Source organism: Anastrepha obliqua, chromosome 3 (assembly GCF_027943255.1).
Source record: "Anastrepha obliqua isolate idAnaObli1 chromosome 3, idAnaObli1_1.0, whole genome shotgun sequence".
NCBI lineage: Eukaryota > Metazoa > Arthropoda > Insecta > Diptera > Tephritidae > Anastrepha > Anastrepha obliqua.
In genome coordinates this window covers 127,129,253-127,146,459 of record NC_072894.1, presented here as the reverse complement: position 1 = coordinate 127,146,459, position 17,207 = coordinate 127,129,253, and the positions used below count along the sequence as shown (strand labels likewise).

The window sequence follows — 17,207 nt, the reverse complement described above, 5'->3', positions numbered from 1 at the left end:
TTCGTATCATTTCCGGATCTATTGATTGTCCTTCCCTTTTAAGTAAAATTCAATTTAATATACCCAATATGAGGCTCCGACAGTACGAAACCTTTAAAATTGGCTTCTCGAGAACCAACTATGGGGTGAATGCTCCGATTCCTAGGGCATGTGCAGATTTAAATATGTTTTTCAATTCTTCCGGTGCTGATTTTACATGGCCGTGTGGGATCTTAGTCAATAATCTTAAATTGTTCTTTTCTTAGTAACTACTAAACTATTGTACATTAGCTTAATATAGTCTGTAAGAATGTATTCATTTAAAGACAATAAATAAATAAATAAATAAAAAAAATAAAATAAAAAAATACACTTTACGAAGATTAAATTAAATTCACTCAAGGCTTGAAAAAGGAGAGCATTACGCCACCCCTTCGAAAATTACGCTGAAGTATGTTGAAATTTATTATTTTCAAAAAAAGGGGCACTCAATGTCACCACTGACGATATTACAAGTAAAAGCAAGCGAGAGGACTGATCTTCTTGCTCCAAAGACTTTAGGTTATAATCAAAAGCAAGCGAAATTTATATGAATTTATGTATGGCTCGACATAAAGCATGTTTTAGAACAACTTCGTAGGCCCGTTCAGTCTTGGTCTCCAGTTGAAAGTAGAATATTCCAAATTGGAACGAATGAAAGCCGTAAATAATAACTTAAGAGTGTATGGGTCAGAAAATGTTGAGCTATTTCACCTCACAGACCCTTTGGCTGAGTAAGCTTTCCAAATACTATGACTGATAGGTCCATTAAAAGATAAAATACTCACAAAAATTACGTCAAGATCTTTAATTTGAATCAAACTTTGTAACAAGAATGAGAAATGCTATAGAGCGTCGACAAGATAATATGAAATTTCATATACGTGATTTTAAAACACCTTTGTTGCTTAAAGAAAGCTGAGAATTAACACCCGCGTTTGATGCTTAAAGACATCATCGGGTTTCATAAGTTTCGAAAGTACTTTTAAACAGTACTTTCAGAAGCTGAAGCTGCTACTAATGACATTCATAAACAAAACAAGCAGTATCAAGCCTAGTATACTCCCTTGGGAAGCCACAGAGCAGAAGAAACCAAATTATATCATTAAATAGTGGGTAACTTTATCAAAAGCTTTTGAAATCAGTGTAGACACAATCAACCTGAATCCCAACTGAAAGGGACACCATTCATAATAATATTAGGTTCGTTCATGCAAAAATTATCCTGTAACTTGCCAGTAATTTCCGATGATTCGCTCTCAAAGAGAGAAACATACCAAAAAAAAAAGAGGTTGTCTGTAAAGTCGGTTTACTGACGATAGTTTAACGTGATAACGTCATAAGAAAATACTGATTGACTGGTTGCATTTTTCAAAAGAAAATTTTAATTTTATTTGTTTGATAGATATTTTGTATGGATATAGAGAATGAGTTAACATTAACGTAACATAATATAACATAACATAACGTAACATAACATAACATAACATAACATAACATAACATAACATAACATAACATAACATAACATAACATAACATAACATAACATAACATAACATAACATAACATAACATAACATAACATAACATAACATAACATAACATAACATAACATAACATAACATAACATAACATAACATAACATAACATAACATAACATAACATAACATAACATAACATAACATAACATAACATAACATAACATAACATAACATAACATAACATAACATAACATAACATAACATAACATAACATAACATAACATAACATATAACAAAACATAACATGCTGTTCAAGCAAGGTAACGACGCATGAGCAAGATAACGACGCATTTTTTGGTGCGTGCAGCCGGCTACATAGAATTATAAGACGTTATCACGTCAAAAAATAATAATAACAATAAAACAACAGGTATTATTAACAAACTTGGTTTTATTTTAAATTCTTCAAGTAAATCAAATTAATAATAATCAATAAGATGGCATATGCAAATACAAATACGTGAATTTATATATGTACATTACATACACATATACGCTCACTTAAGTAGGAGAGAGCAAGATGTCGAACGTTGCCGTTCGTTTGCTTTGTTTGCTTTGTCGTTCGTTCCGCGCTTTCGCTTGCTGTTCATTCAATGCAATGAGCAAGGTAACGACAAATGAGCAAGGTAACGGCAATGAGCAAGGTAACGACATATGAGCAAGGTAACACTAATGAGCAAGGTAACGACATATGAGCAAGGTAACACTAATGAGCAAGGTCACGACACATTTTTTCGTGCGTGCAGCCTGTCAAATCGAATTATAAGACGTTATCACGTCAAAAAAGTACATGAACTCAAAACCAGTAATAATTTGCAAGTTTTACGAACAGATGAATAAATTGTTGGTAGGAAAAATCACAGGAAGTCAAAAATTTCAGTTGAGGCACCTCATATTAAATAAATTAAAAAAAGCAAATAAACTGTAAAATAACGATCTTAGCATCACACACATTTTGTCCACAATAATTGGTTCCATTCGATTATAGCCGTCAGATGAAGAGTATTCCATTTGCAATTGTATTGTTGGGGCAATCAGAGCTTTCTTCATATTTTTTTTTGCTACCGTCTTTGCATGTATTTTCTTATATATATTATATATTGCCAAATTATTTAATAACCAAGAAGTACAAGCGTAAAGCGCAAAATATACCTTTAAAGCATTCGATTTGTATTTCGCAAACTGTAGCAACGGTAACTGGAGGCTGTGGTTCAGAAATACTTACCTCTATGGTATATCATTGGCCGATTTCTATTTAATATATGTCTTCAAATAAACCTTATAAATTTTATCTAAAATATATTTACTGACATTCTCCATTTTAATCACCAAATTTTAATTCGTGTTTATTTTTATTTCGCCAAAACTTGACTGTTACGAATGACTTGCTTCATGAACAGACTTATTAAAACGTATACATATTTCTAAAGATTTCTATTTGCACAATGATTTTGGGAAATTGTACCTTGCTTATTATAAAATAACAATTTACTTTACTGCAACTGATTTTTTAATAGGTTTTGCTTATTTTGGAAGAGTCATGTCGCATTTACTAGAAACTCAAATTAACCACCTTTATCGATAAATCATCCGATCTGGGTAAACATGTGCCGTGTTTATCACGTTAGCTAAGTTCCTTTGAATTAGCTCAATGCAGCTTTCTAAAATATAGTAACCATAAATTATAGTAATAAATATGTATAAAGCTGCGACGGGAAATGCAATCCATTCGCTACTAAAACCCATACATATGTAATACAAGTAAGTGCATGTATGTATATTTCCAATTTACATAAGAAAGTATCATCATCATTGTTATTGCATATCATTCTTCTGAATCTTGCTGTATTTCGTGATAAATAATTTAATATGCATATAAAATTAACCATAAATGTTTGTTCAAACCCAAGGGCAAAGTACATACGAGTATATGCAATAAGTGACAGTAAAATTTATGACTTGGTTTTAATTGACTTATAATCTCCCATAATTTAGTTATAAACGTGAATGTACTCCTGAAATTCTCCAAGAGCCTCTATGTATAGTTAACATTAGTTGCCTGACATCTGGCTTTAGCTTTTTAAGGAGTACATTTTGCTCTTTCTGCAATTATGTATATAGTCCATTTAGAAGAAGCTTTGAAGAAGTTAATTTTTGCAGAGTCCCGTCGGCGAACTTCCAAATCCTCAAGAGGTATCACTTCTTGTAAAAGCATCCTATTCACATTCTTGATAATTTGTTCTTGTAAAGGGTACGATTTACTAGATTGCTCGACCTCACCAGATTGCACTTCTATGGAACTCGGGCGAGTTGGACTACATTTTTGTTTCGTGTAAATAAAGTTTGTATAATGGCTTTGATCATCGAAAGAAGATACAACGGCAATTGACATTTTCGAACGCTTCATCTTTGAAAATTTCCCAGTTCACTTGTAAAGGAAATAATAAGGTAAAAGAATAATTTTTATGGTAACTTGGATTCACTCGAGCGGTACTTTGCCAAATTTACTGTCTTCGAAGAATCATAGCCAATAACGAAGACAATAAGAGAATTGTGAACTCATTAAAAAAGTATGAATGTATTGCTATTGTCTTTGTAAAACTGTCTCGTGTAAATACCAATTTGGAACTCAACTACTGATAACATTCAATAATTGATTTTTTGCAATGGTAACCAAAAACGCGGTCGCCGTAGCCGAATGGGATGGTGCGTAACTACCATTCGGAATTTAGAGAGAACGTAGGTTCGAATCTCGATGAAAGGCCAAAATGAAGAAAAAGTTTTTTTCTAATAGCGGTCGCCTCTCGGCAGACAATGGCAAACCTCCGAGTGTATTTCTGCCATGAAAAAGCTCCTCATAAAAAATATCTGCCGTTCGGGGTCGGCTTGAAACTATAGGTCCCTCCATTTGTGGAATAACATCAAGACGCACGCCACAAATAGGTGGAGCTCAGCCAAACACTCAAAAAGGGTGTAGGCGCCAATTATATATATATATAACCACTCTGCGCACACGCCTCTGTGCAGCAAAAAACGTAAATCTAACTCCGCAAAGAATATTCAACATCGAAAAAATGGAGCAACATTTCTCGTTCTCTACGTAGCGCCGCCGAAGAAGAAATCGGATTCCGGCGAGCCCGAAAAAACAGTTGGTATGACGAGGAGCTTGAGGTGCTGGCCAATAGGAACAACGCCCGAAAATTCTACCAGAAAGTTTGGCGGCTTACAGAAGGTTTTAAGACCGGAGCGTTGTCCTGTAAGAACAAAGACGGCGATCTGGTGACTGACGTACAGAGCAATCTTAAATTATGGAGGGAAGACTTCTCGAACCTGTTAAACAGTGACAGCTCCGCATGTCAGAGAGAATGTGAAGATCCCGATACCCCAATCGTTGTCGTTCCGCTACCTGACCATAGCGAGGTGAGAATAGCGATAACGCGTCTAAAGAACAACAAAGCCGCGGACGCCGACGGGCTGCCGACTAAGCTATTCAAACATGGCGGCGAGGAGCTGGTAAGGAGCATGCATAAGCTCCTATGCAAAATATGGTCGGATTTAGGTGTGCTCTACCCAATCCATAAGAAGGGCGATCCTGCAATCTGTGCCAATTACCGCGGGATTAGTCTTCTAAATATCGTCTATAAGGTTCTAGCGAGCGTATTGTGTGAAAGGCTGGAGCCCACCGTCAACCAACTGATTGGACCTTATCAGTGTGGATTTAGACTTGGAAAGTCTACCACCGACCAAATATTCACACTTCGCCAAATCTTGGAAAAAATCCATGAAAGGAGAATCGACACACATCATCTTTTCATCGATATCAAGGCTGCATTCGACAGTACGGAAAGGAGTTATTATATCCCGCGATGTCTGAATTTGGTATCCCCACAAAACTAATACGGCTATGCAAGATGACGTTGCTCAACACCAGCAGCGCCGTCACAGTTGGGAAGAACCTTTCCGAACTGTTTGATACCAAACGAGGTTTCAGACAGGGTGACTCGCTGTCGTGTGACTTCTTTAACCTGATGTTGGAGAGCATTGTACGAGCCGCAAAATTTAGTCGCTCAGGCACAATATTTTATAAGAGCGTATAATTGTTGGCGTATGCCGATAATATCGATATCATCGGCCTTAACAACCGCGCTGTTAGTTCTGCCTTCTCCAAACTGGATAAAGAGGCAAAGCGAATGGATCCGGTGGTAAACGAGAACAAAAAGAAGTACGTCATGTCTTCAAACAAACAGGCAGCGCACTCGCGTATCGGCACTCATGTCACTGTTGACAGTTATAATTTCGAGGCATTAACACCGATAACAATGTCAGCCTTCAAATCTTGTCAACAAGTGCTACTTTAGACTAAGTAGGCAACTGAGCAGTAAATTTCTCTTTCGACGAAAAAAACTAACACTCTACAAGGCTCTCATCATGCCCGTTCTATCGCATGGCGCAGAAGCTTGGACGATGACAACATCCGATGAAGCGACGCTTGAGAGAAAGATTCTGCGGAAGATTTTTGGACCTTTGCACGTTGGCAATGCCGAATATCGCAGGCGATGGAACGATGAGCTGTATGAGCTTTACGATAGCGCAGCGGCTACGTTGGTTGGGTCATGTCGCCCGAATGGATACAAACGCTCCGTCTCTGAAAGTATTTGACGCGGTACCAGCTGGTGGTAGCAGAGGAAGACCTATTCTGCGTTGGAAAGATCAGGTGGAGAAGGATTTGGCTTCACTTGGTGTGTCCAACTGGCGCCGGTTAGCTCGAGAAAGAAACGACTGGCGCGCTTTTTTAAACTCGGCCAAAATCGCGTAAGCGGTTATAGCGCCAATTAAGAAGAAAGAGAAGAAGATCCAAAAACGCAATAGAATAACCAAATGTTAACCAAAATCTCATGGCATAAGATTTTTGGTTGACATTGGAAAAATCAGTAATTACTGTTATTAGTTGTTCACTTCTAATCAGCAATATTTCAAATTTTAATGATGTGAAAAGAGGGCGAAATTTAGATTGATAATTGAAATTAATATCTTGACTACTGGAAATAAATATAAATTATTAAAAGTTAGCACTGCGCAGCAGGCAACGACAAATCTGCAAACCTCTGCTGTGAAGAAGCTTCTCATTAAAACCATCTTTCATTCAAGCAGAGCAAAAACTTGTGGGCGCTTTATTTGTTGGAATTTACCATTAAACTCTGCTTTTTCAATATTTTTTATTGCTATCTCTTATAAAACCGAATCGACCATATTCGCAAAAGATCTGCTGATCAAATACTCTTTTATTACTTTTCAACAAACATACATACATATGTGTTGGAACAATTCGAATAATTTATTAAAGTGCTAATTCTGATTAATAAAGGCAGCAATTTTTATGAAAAAACGTATTTGAGCTCATATTTTATTGCAGATAAATTCATTTAGCGCAGAGCTGTTAATTCATCAATTAATTAATTTACCAATACATATATGTATGTGGCACTGTTCTGCATTGTTTTTAATGTACGTATGTTTATGTATACCTATAAATAAAATTGTTTGTGTGAGTCCTAAACTAACTTCAAAAGAGTCATAATTCAAAATGTTTAGAGGAGGCAAATGAAATTTACTGCAGATATGGATGAGAAAGTGTAAAGTTCTCTTTCGAAGTTTCTGAGAGAAAAACTGCACTTTGATTATATTTAATTTTACGGCACACCATTAAAAGAGTTTTGCAGAGACTGAAGCAAATGATGGTCTGAAAGTTCTGTAGGCGACCACGTGATATATAGATCAAAATTTCATTGTCCAGCTCTTAGTTTCTTCGGCGTGTGAAGCTCTTTCCGTCGGCAGCAAGCATTTCCTCCAGCTGCATGAGAAGCATCGATATTGAGAACTACGGTTTGACAGCTGTATTGACATTTCTATTCAGTACGGATTGGCAAGTCATCATGAATCGTTTAATACCAGAGCTACGCTTCCAAATTGTGGAAAATTTACTTTGAAAAAAATAAACCTGTTCGCGAAGCTCATGAAGTACTAGCGGCATTACCGATCCTTATTTCTTTTGAAATGAGGAAAGAACTGCTGTTATGATGAATGGTGAGCGCTATCGAGCCCTGCTGACTGAATTTTTTTCCCATCGACGGCATTCGGTTAAAACAAGATGGCACAACTTGCCATTTCATTTCATTTCATTTATTGCCCAAAATAACTTTAACATAGGAGTTTACAAAGTTATGATAAAATGAGATTATTTAGCATTATCCTAACATACATTTGTATTTATCTAGGAGTTTAAAACTTATTTTTCTTTTGATTATACAATAAATTGCCATACAACGCTTTAAGTCTCCATTGACCCCATACGGCCAGATTTATTAGAAAAATTAGTAAAATTTGGACCGTTCGATGGACTATATAGCTCGTAGTCGCGGCGGACATATGCCGGATATCTTGTTCAAAAATAAATGCGATGAGATTATCTAACAAATCATAATAAAAAAATCATTCAAACAATATTTCGGTTTTCTATTGACTATTCAAGTTTTCAAGCTCCTAAAAGAACCTCCGCGACGCATGTACGAGTACATATATTGCAAAATATGTAAAAATAATATTTGTGTTGTAAACTATACTATCGAAATTTCTTACCGAATTTTCTAAACTACTCCTTAACACGCAATTGTATCATAATCTTCAAAACGTGCCAAACTCCATTTTTTTATTAATTTCTACCAAAATTATTATTATTTTCGATAATGACCTTAAAATTGGGCACATAAAAACAATCGCCAACAACAAGATATTGGCTATGTAACATGTACAGTGGAACCTCGATAACTCGTAACCGAAGTAATTCAAAAACAAATTACTAGTTATGCAAATAATCCAAAAAAAAAAATTACAATTTATCGCTATTTTCAACTTACAGAGATTACAAATTATGGGAAGGAATATGAGAAATATGAGCCAATTATCTGGGATAAAATAGAAAGTTCAAGTTTTAGAGATATTTTATTTTGAAACTATTCCAGTGTATTTATAACAAACAAAGAGTTAAATAACTTTGTGAGACTTTTATTTTACACGTATACACGTTTACAAGTATTTATTATATATTGTATAATATTTTTAGCTAAACAGTCATCAAGTCAACATTTTTTACAAATTGTCAATTACGAATTGTAGAAAATTAAATATTAGCTGTGGAACATTTTTGACAAAGGAAAAAAATAACGAACGACTAATAACTACTACTATGGATATACATAAAGGGTGGTTAAGTTTCAAGGGACGTTGATTTTGAATAAAATACAATTTGTTTAGGAAATTATTGTCATTTCTCTTTATTATGATAATATTGGTATGGCTCAATTACGTATGGAACAAAAGTATCGGCCAAATGGCAGCCGCGGCTTCGGCGGCACACCTCCATCCGATGGTCCAAATTTTCGATGACGCTGAGGCATAGTTGAGGTTCTATGCCGTTAATTTGCCGAATTATCTCATCCTTTAGCTCTTGAATTGTTGCTGGCTTATCGACGTACACCTTTTCTTTCAAATAATCCCCAAGAAAGAAGTCCAACGGTGTCAAATCACATGATCTTGGCGGCCAATTGACATCCCCGCGACGTGAGATTATTCGGCCATCAAATTTTTCGCGCAAAGGAGCTATTGTTTCGTTAGCTGTGTGACAAGTGGCACCGTCCTGTTGAAATCACATATCGTCCACATACATATCTTCTAATTCGGGCCATAAAAAGTTCGTTATCAACTCACGATAGCGAACACTATTCACAGTAACTGCCTGACCGGCCTCATTTTGGAAAAAATACGGCCCAATGATGGCGCCGGCCCATAAACCGCACCAAACAGTCACTCTTTGTGGGTGCATGCGGAAATTCTGCTTATTGACGAATCCAGGTGAAAATGTACCTCATCACTGAAGATGATTTTCTTCGAAAATTGGTCATTCACTGTTGCCATTTCCTGCCACCACTTTAACGCGTTGCTCGATTGTGTATCTTTCCATGGTTCATGTAGAAAAAAACTTGACATTTTGGGGTGGTTCACATTCAACATCGGCCATTGAAATTTAACCACCCTTTATAAGGCGAAATTCGTTTCAGTGATATCACGCATTATCGAGACTCCACTGTATGTTATTATAAAAATGTGTACTCTTCTGTATAAATATAGCAACTGACTGCCCTTGCTGAATGCGGTGAATGTACTTTAGTCACTGTTGTCATCTGTACGTTTTTATACCTACGCACTTGTGCAAGGGTATATATTTTTATTCACATAATGGTTGAATGTATTAGCAAAATCAATAGAGATAGACATGTTTATATATCAAAATGCGCAGAATGATTATACATATATATATATATAATTGGCGAGCTTCTCCTTTATTGTGGCGTGCGTCTTGATGTTGCCCACAAATGGATCCACCTACAGTTTTAAACCGACTCCGAACGGCGGATATTTTGTATGAGGAGCTTTTTCAGGGCAGAAATACACCCGAAAGTTTGCCATTGCCTGCCGAGGGGCAACCGCTACGGAAATGGGTTAGGGCCTTTAAAGATGGCCGCACAAACATTCATGATGAGGAACGAAGTGGGAAACCTTCAGTCATTACCGATGAACTGATTCAAAAAGTGAACTGTAAAGTGAAAGAGAACATACGATTCACGATGTCGTCCTTAGGTGAAAAGTTTCCTGCTGTCTCAAGAAGTGTTCTTTACGAAATTGTGTCCGAACGTTAAAATTATCGGAAATTGTGTTCACGCTGGGTGCCGAAAATGTCAACTGATGAGCACAAAACCAAAAGAGTGGGCAGGGCATTGAGTTTTCTCAAACGATACAGTAACGAGGGGAATGATTTTCTAAGGCATATTATCACAGGCGATGAAACATCGGAGCATCGCCATTCCGATGATGGCAAAGTGAAAATGACTGTGAAGCAGTGGCTGTCTAATCAGGCCGCAATCTTCTTTGACGAATAAATTATTTTTGGAAAAAATGTACTTGTTATTTTTTATGTCAAAGCGGTACTTACTTTTAAAACACACATGCATACATAATTTACTATTCACTTTCCCCTATTTTCTCATCATTTTATTTCAAGATGGATGTACAAACAAGAGACTTGATAAAATAATATAAAAAAGGTCGAATATTTCGAGCGGTTTTTAAAGCAGCGTTCTAATCCGAACAGAATGTTTCTGAATGTTCAGTTACTTTTCTTTCCAATATAAGCTCCTCATTAACCGTTATTATCCATACCTGTGCATGTACATAGCTGTACATGTATTTCTCCTATGATTTTTAAAATTTTAAGCGACATTTCTCGCTCGATCTTTGCTTATTCCAAATATTCTAGTAATATTTGCGTTAAAACTTCTTTAATTCATTTGTATTAAAGTTAATTTTCTATTAAAATAAATTTATTATTTTATTTTATTTTTATGTATTAAAATACATTTATTTTTATTTACATTTTTTTAAATTATTATACTAATAATGTTGAAACATGATTTCGAATGCAAGACGTAAAATCGTATACTTTCATTTGCCGATTAGTTTATTTATGGAATCGAATGCATATACATACATATATAAGGAAATATAAATATCACGCGCTTCTGTTCACATTTCTTTAGTTGATTTGTTACCGTAACATTTTCACACATGTGATAACTATCGCGACAAACAAAATTCTTTTTTATGGGTGCGTGTGCATGTATGTAATAGACCGATATGGTCAGACCTGCGAGCGTATTTGCATTCGTTTCAATATCAAACTAAAATATATGTATGTATGTATATTATAGCACCTCACCGTTTTAAATTCCATGACACTATCATTCTAACTAAACGAAGATATGAATATGAATTATATAATAGATACAAACATATAACGTCTACTAGGCATTTTTACCACTGATTGTAATTAATTGATTTGTGATTGAAATAGTTGCGAAACAATTCCCTAATAGAAATGACCTCAATGAATAATTGCGAGAATTTGAGTTTACTGAGGCGTGCCACACAAGAGATTCATTTGAGGATTTAAAAAATGTGATTTTTTTTATTAATAATATTGCTTGAAAATAAATAAGTTTACTATAAAATTAATTTAGAACTTTTTATTAATAATATTTCTTAATATTTTTTCACCGTTGTTTCAAAAATTTTATAAGCATCTGCATGCGAATTACTCGCAAACTGCCGCGCTCGTTTAATAGTAATAAATTCTCGCCAATCCATCTGATGCTACAACAACTCTAATTTTTTATGAGTTTGTTTACAGCAATCCCAAATTAAAATTTACAAAATGTGAAACTCCGTTTGGACCGAATTAAGTCTTCCTTACTTACTTTTATTTTTTTATACCTGATATCGTCTGTTGAATTGATGGTTAGGACCTTCACACTTCTGTGTCCTTTGGTGTGTTAATTTTTCCGGTAAAGTTGTTTTGCATATAAATAACACACACCACTTTTGGTTGTAGGTAGGTGGTAGGTGAAATGATTGAAGTCTCGGTCTGGCACTCCTCAAGTAGCACTAAAGCGCTGTTTTGATACCATTATGAGACCTCCAACAGGCAGATATCTACAGCCAGCCAGAGCTGTTGATGTAATGGAGGAGATTGATTGGATTTAGGTTGGCGCACTGCTCCAGGCTGTCGAAGAAAGGAGCACCCAGTGACCTTAGTCGTCTAGTTGCCAAACCCGGACATTTACAAAGAAAATGCTCTACAGTCTCTTTCTCTGAAAGGTCCCCACAGCTTCTGCAATGGGAGTTAAATGGTAACTCTAACTTTTCCGCGAGTGTGCCGATCGTCCAGTGATCGGTAAACACAGCTACGAGTTTGGAAATTGAATGGCGAGAAGTCCAAAGGACTTTCTGAGTCCTTCGTATATCGTATTGGGGTCAAAGGGTTTTCGAAATAGCACATGAAGAAATGGAGCTCCATCTTTTCTGCGCTTTCCTTAGAAATAATTTGTGCAGTTTCCCTTTAACAACCGTCAGATGGATGCCGATGACCGGGGAGGGGGTTCAATTCAGTCCCCTTCCTGGCAAGCTCCTCAGCAATTTCAAATGCTACCATGTCTCTTGAGAGATTGCCTCCAAAGGCCAATTTCCTTTGGCCTGATTGCACTTTGAGCTGCGATGGAAATGACGGAAAAGTCGTTAGGAAGTAAGTGTAAAACGACATTCGGGGCGCACTGGGGCAAGTTTTACATGCTCCGGTGATGCCATCACCCATCAAACTAGGCATCTATAATTTAAAATTGGCAAAACCACTGCGTTGTACATCCACAGCACGACCTGTGGCTTGAGTCCCCATTTTTTACCGAACATAGATTCGCAGGAGTAGAAGGCTATACTGGCCTTCTTTACTCGATTTTCAATGTGTAGCTTCCAATAGAGTTTGGAGTCAAGTATCACTCCAAGATACCTAACTTCTGATGAGAGTGGGAGAACGTGGTTCTTTAATTTGAGAAGTCGAAAGGGTGGAGGTTTATATTTTCTGGTAAATAACACCAGCTCCGTTTTGTTAGAGTTGACTCGGAGGCCGCAAGTGGCAGCCCAGCGATTGAGTACAGCCAAAGACCTTTCCAAAGTCTCAGCCATGACGGAGGGAAATGGTCCCGATACCATCAGGACCAAGTCATCGGCGTATGCTACTACCTCAACCCCACCCTTATTTAGCATTATCAGAACATCGTCAATTACAACTAGCCAAAGTAGGGGCGAATGGACACCTCACTGCGGCGTTCCTCTGTGAACGAATCTAGTGACTTTAGCCCCTCTTGCGACCGCATTAATTTCCCTGCAACCAAACAGGGACAAGATCCAGAGACAGATAGGTATTTCCACCTCTAGTCTATCTAACGCAGTAATAATTGACTCCGCCCTGATGTTATTAAAAGCACCTTCTATATCTATGAAGGCCGCCAAAGTGAATTGTTTGCCATCCAGAGATTTTTCCACAGTCCCTACGACCTCGTGTAAGGCTTAAGTCGATTTCTTGCAGGACAGGAACCACCGAGGTACTTGTTTTCTAAAGCCTCTCAGGCAAGATATCTTCAGAACCAGAATATTTAAAGAAAAAAACTATTTATTGCCCACGTGATTCTGTCAACTGACGGGATAGATTCCAGGGAAACATCGGGTAGTCCTACAGTCGAGAACTTCACTACAAAGAATATACCCTCGCTGCCTTTCTAGACATCGAGGGTGCCGTCAATAATATATATCCGGAAGCAATTACCACTTCGCTAACGGAAATGGGAGTAAGCAATGCAATAGTCTCGTTTATAGAACGAATGCTAACTGGGCAAACGATAAGAGCAAATTTGGGTGACACATCCATTAAAAAATTTCCGATCAGGGGTACACCCCAAGGCGAGGTAATATCTCCACTTCTATGGAACCTAACTGTCAATAATCTTCTACAAGAACTTGAAAAAATTGGAGGTAAAATAATATCATATGCCGATGATATTGTAATAGCAATCTCGGGGAAACACCTTTCAACATTATGTGATCTCTAACAAAGATCTCTCAACAGATTATCACTTTGGTGTTAAAGTCGAGGACTATAAGTAAATCCGGAAAAAACGGTTCTGATACTTTTTAGTAGGAAACACAAAACACCTCCTCTTCAACAAATATTCCTAGGAGGGAAACCACTTAGAGTAATAGAAAGGGCAAAATATCTAGGACTTATACTAGATAGGAAGCTAAATTGGGGGCTCACAGTCGCAGACAGAGCAGGCAAAGCTATGACCGCAATGTACTCCTGCGGAAGGCTTATTGGGAAGAAATGGGGATTGGAACCCAGAATGATACATTGGTTCTACACAGCAGTGGTTAGGCAAATTCTCTCCTATGGTATTGTAATATGGTGGGATGCTCTTCAGAAGAGTGTGAACATCAAGAAACTTGACAAGGTTCAAAGACTAGCATCTGTTCTGACAACCGGCGCCATGTTAACTACACCATCGAAAGCATTATATGCGACATTAAACCTCCTTCCGGTAGATCTGCAGGCAATATATAACGTACGTCGTGCGGCAATAAGACTGAACACTCTAAATAAGTGGCTTATGGTCACTGTAAAATCCTGGCTGGCACTTTGGGGCTTCCCGGACTGGTGGACTATGCACTCCCGCCTTTACTTGCCATTACATAGTTTACGACCTCCTACCCTCAATTGAAGAGTGGGAACGGGACGATGTGAGACTGGGCGAGTCCATCCATGCATACACAGATGCCTCAAAACTCGAGGGCAGGGTGGGCGGAGGTATATATTCCAAGCGTCTGGGTATCTCCTTCAGTTTTCGGCTCCCCGACTACTGTAGTGTCTTTCAGGCTGAACTGATGGCAATAATAAAAGCCGCGACACTGATACAGTGTGATGCGATATCCGGAAATGATATCTACATTTTCACTGATAGCCAAGCGGCGATAAAATCCCTCACAAAACAGTCGCCATGAAATGCAAAACATCTCTTAGCAAGATGGCTTAGTCATTTCACATGGGCTCCTGGCTATCGCGATATTGAGGGTAACTGTAGAGCCGATGAACTAGCGAGACTCGGCACTAAATTGTCTGATGGGTACATAGATAATGACATAGGAATACCGAATACCGGCGAAATCGCCCGTCAACTGTGGCCGACTCTAAATGCTAAACGCACAGAATCTCTACTAAGCCAAAATAAACACAGTCTTAGCATATTGATCTCAGTCATAACGGGGTACTGCCTAATAGGTAGACACGACCAAAGGATGGGTGTGCAAACATATGACTTCTGTAGAAGTTATCTAGAAGAGTACGAGGCAGAGACAATCTCGCACCTACTGTGCCACTGTCTTGCTCTATATAGACGCAGGTTTACTATTCTGGGTAGACAATTTTTTAATGAGTTGCAAGATCTCAGTTCTACAGAAATCAGAGATATTTTTAAATTTTTGAAAAGCACACACTGGTTTTAGAAGAGATAGGGACAAGTTCCCCACGCGGTATCACAATGGGCTATGAGCCTGAGTGTATCCCACAAGACAACTGCTTCAACCTAACCTAACCTAGTTTGGTAGCATTCGTTAAAAACCCTCCTAACCTTCTTTTTCAAGTCGGTCAGCGTCTTGCTTCACCAGGGAGGAAAATCTTTCCTGTTGCCCTTGTTCCAAATACTTTTGGTTGTTATTGCCTCACATATTTGTCCCTTAAGGTGAACTGGCATCACTTACTCGAATATTGCACCATTGCGACCATCAAATTTTAAAGCACATAATGAATTCTCTCTTCCGCTCGAGCGAAGCATTCTTTCGTTTAATTTGCAAACAATTGTTAAATGAGAAAATGCCAAATGTACAACTAAAAACTCCAAGTTACCGCATTTCGATTTAAAAAAACAATGTTTTTAAGAATTTGGTTCTTGGCGATAGTGGTAGTTCAGTCAATTTTCATATAATAATGCAACATTCAAACAATATTCCCACAACTTTCATGTCAAAATATTGAAAATTAAGCGGATTACAATGAGTCTCAGAAGACACCTAAAAAAACAAAAACAAAAATGGGTAACAGTTTATCCGTACATCATAACTTGCAACATTGAAACAACTACAAAAAAATCAAAATGGATTTGTTAATAAAATTCTTTCTAGAGATATCCCTTAGATGAATTTTGAAACCCGATCTGGAGCAACGAACGCTCAAATACTTAGTCATTACCGATCGACTTGATATTTTGAAATTACATTTGTAATCATCAAATAATTGTTTGTAATTATTAACCTTTTTTCTTACCTTTTTCAGAATCTGTGCGGAAAGGAGATAAATGCTTACAATGGAAATGTGAGTAAAGCAACTTGCAATTATTAAAACTTATTATTCAAATTAATCATTATTATTACATAACTTTTTGCCAACAGTGAAGTGGGGAATGCCTCATCGAGGCCAGCATCATACAGTGAAAATGCGAAAAACTTCTTTTCGTACCACTGGAAGGGTTTGGTCGTTCTTTTAACGCCACTGCTGACTCTTCCCGTCATGTTGGCAGATAACTCACCTGTAAGTAGTGAATGATAATTGTTAGTTATAAAAAGTAATATAAGGAATATGCAAAGCATTGTCCCTATTTATTTTTTAATTATTAGTTTATTTCTATTTCAAATAAAAATATATATAAAATCAAATTTTCTCCTCCCAGGCATCTCGCTGCATGTATTTGGTCTTGGTTATGGCAATATATTGGGTTACTGAAGCACTACCACTTTACGTCACCTCGATGATTCCGATCGTGGCATTTCCTGTTATGGGAATAATGGTAAGTGTCTCTTTTCGCTGTTTTCACCAAAATAATCTTCTTCAAATGCAAGCATAAATTCAAGAATGCACGTGACCTGTATGAATGATAAGATTTCGTTTTATTTTTCAGAGTTCCAATGAGACGTGTCTGTTGTATTTTAAGGATACATTGGTAATGTTCATGGGTGGAATAATGGTGGCTCTCGCTGTGGAGTACTCCAATTTAAATAAACGATTGGCATTGCGCGTTATTCAGATGGTTGGTTGCAGTCCCCGAAGGTGAACTAGAAAATACACAGATGCTAAAAAAATCATTTATACCCGACTCATAG

At 37.2% G+C, this 17,207-nt stretch overlaps 1 protein-coding gene across 2 annotated transcripts in view; it reads left to right on the top strand.

The window, feature by feature from the left end:
• LOC129240527 (protein I'm not dead yet) overlaps window positions 1-17,207 on the top strand; it is a 52,743-nt gene that overhangs the window by 23,415 nt on the left and 12,121 nt on the right. For both annotated transcript variants that reach the window (XM_054876386.1, XM_054876387.1), the window contains exons 3-6: window positions 16,384-16,422; window positions 16,500-16,638; window positions 16,778-16,894; window positions 17,006-17,154. In XM_054876386.1, coding sequence (XP_054732361.1) covers window positions 16,406-16,422; window positions 16,500-16,638; window positions 16,778-16,894; window positions 17,006-17,154 — 422 coding nt within the window. In that variant the 5' untranslated portion in view covers window positions 16,384-16,405. The remainder of the gene's footprint in view (window positions 1-16,383; window positions 16,423-16,499; window positions 16,639-16,777; window positions 16,895-17,005; window positions 17,155-17,207) is intronic.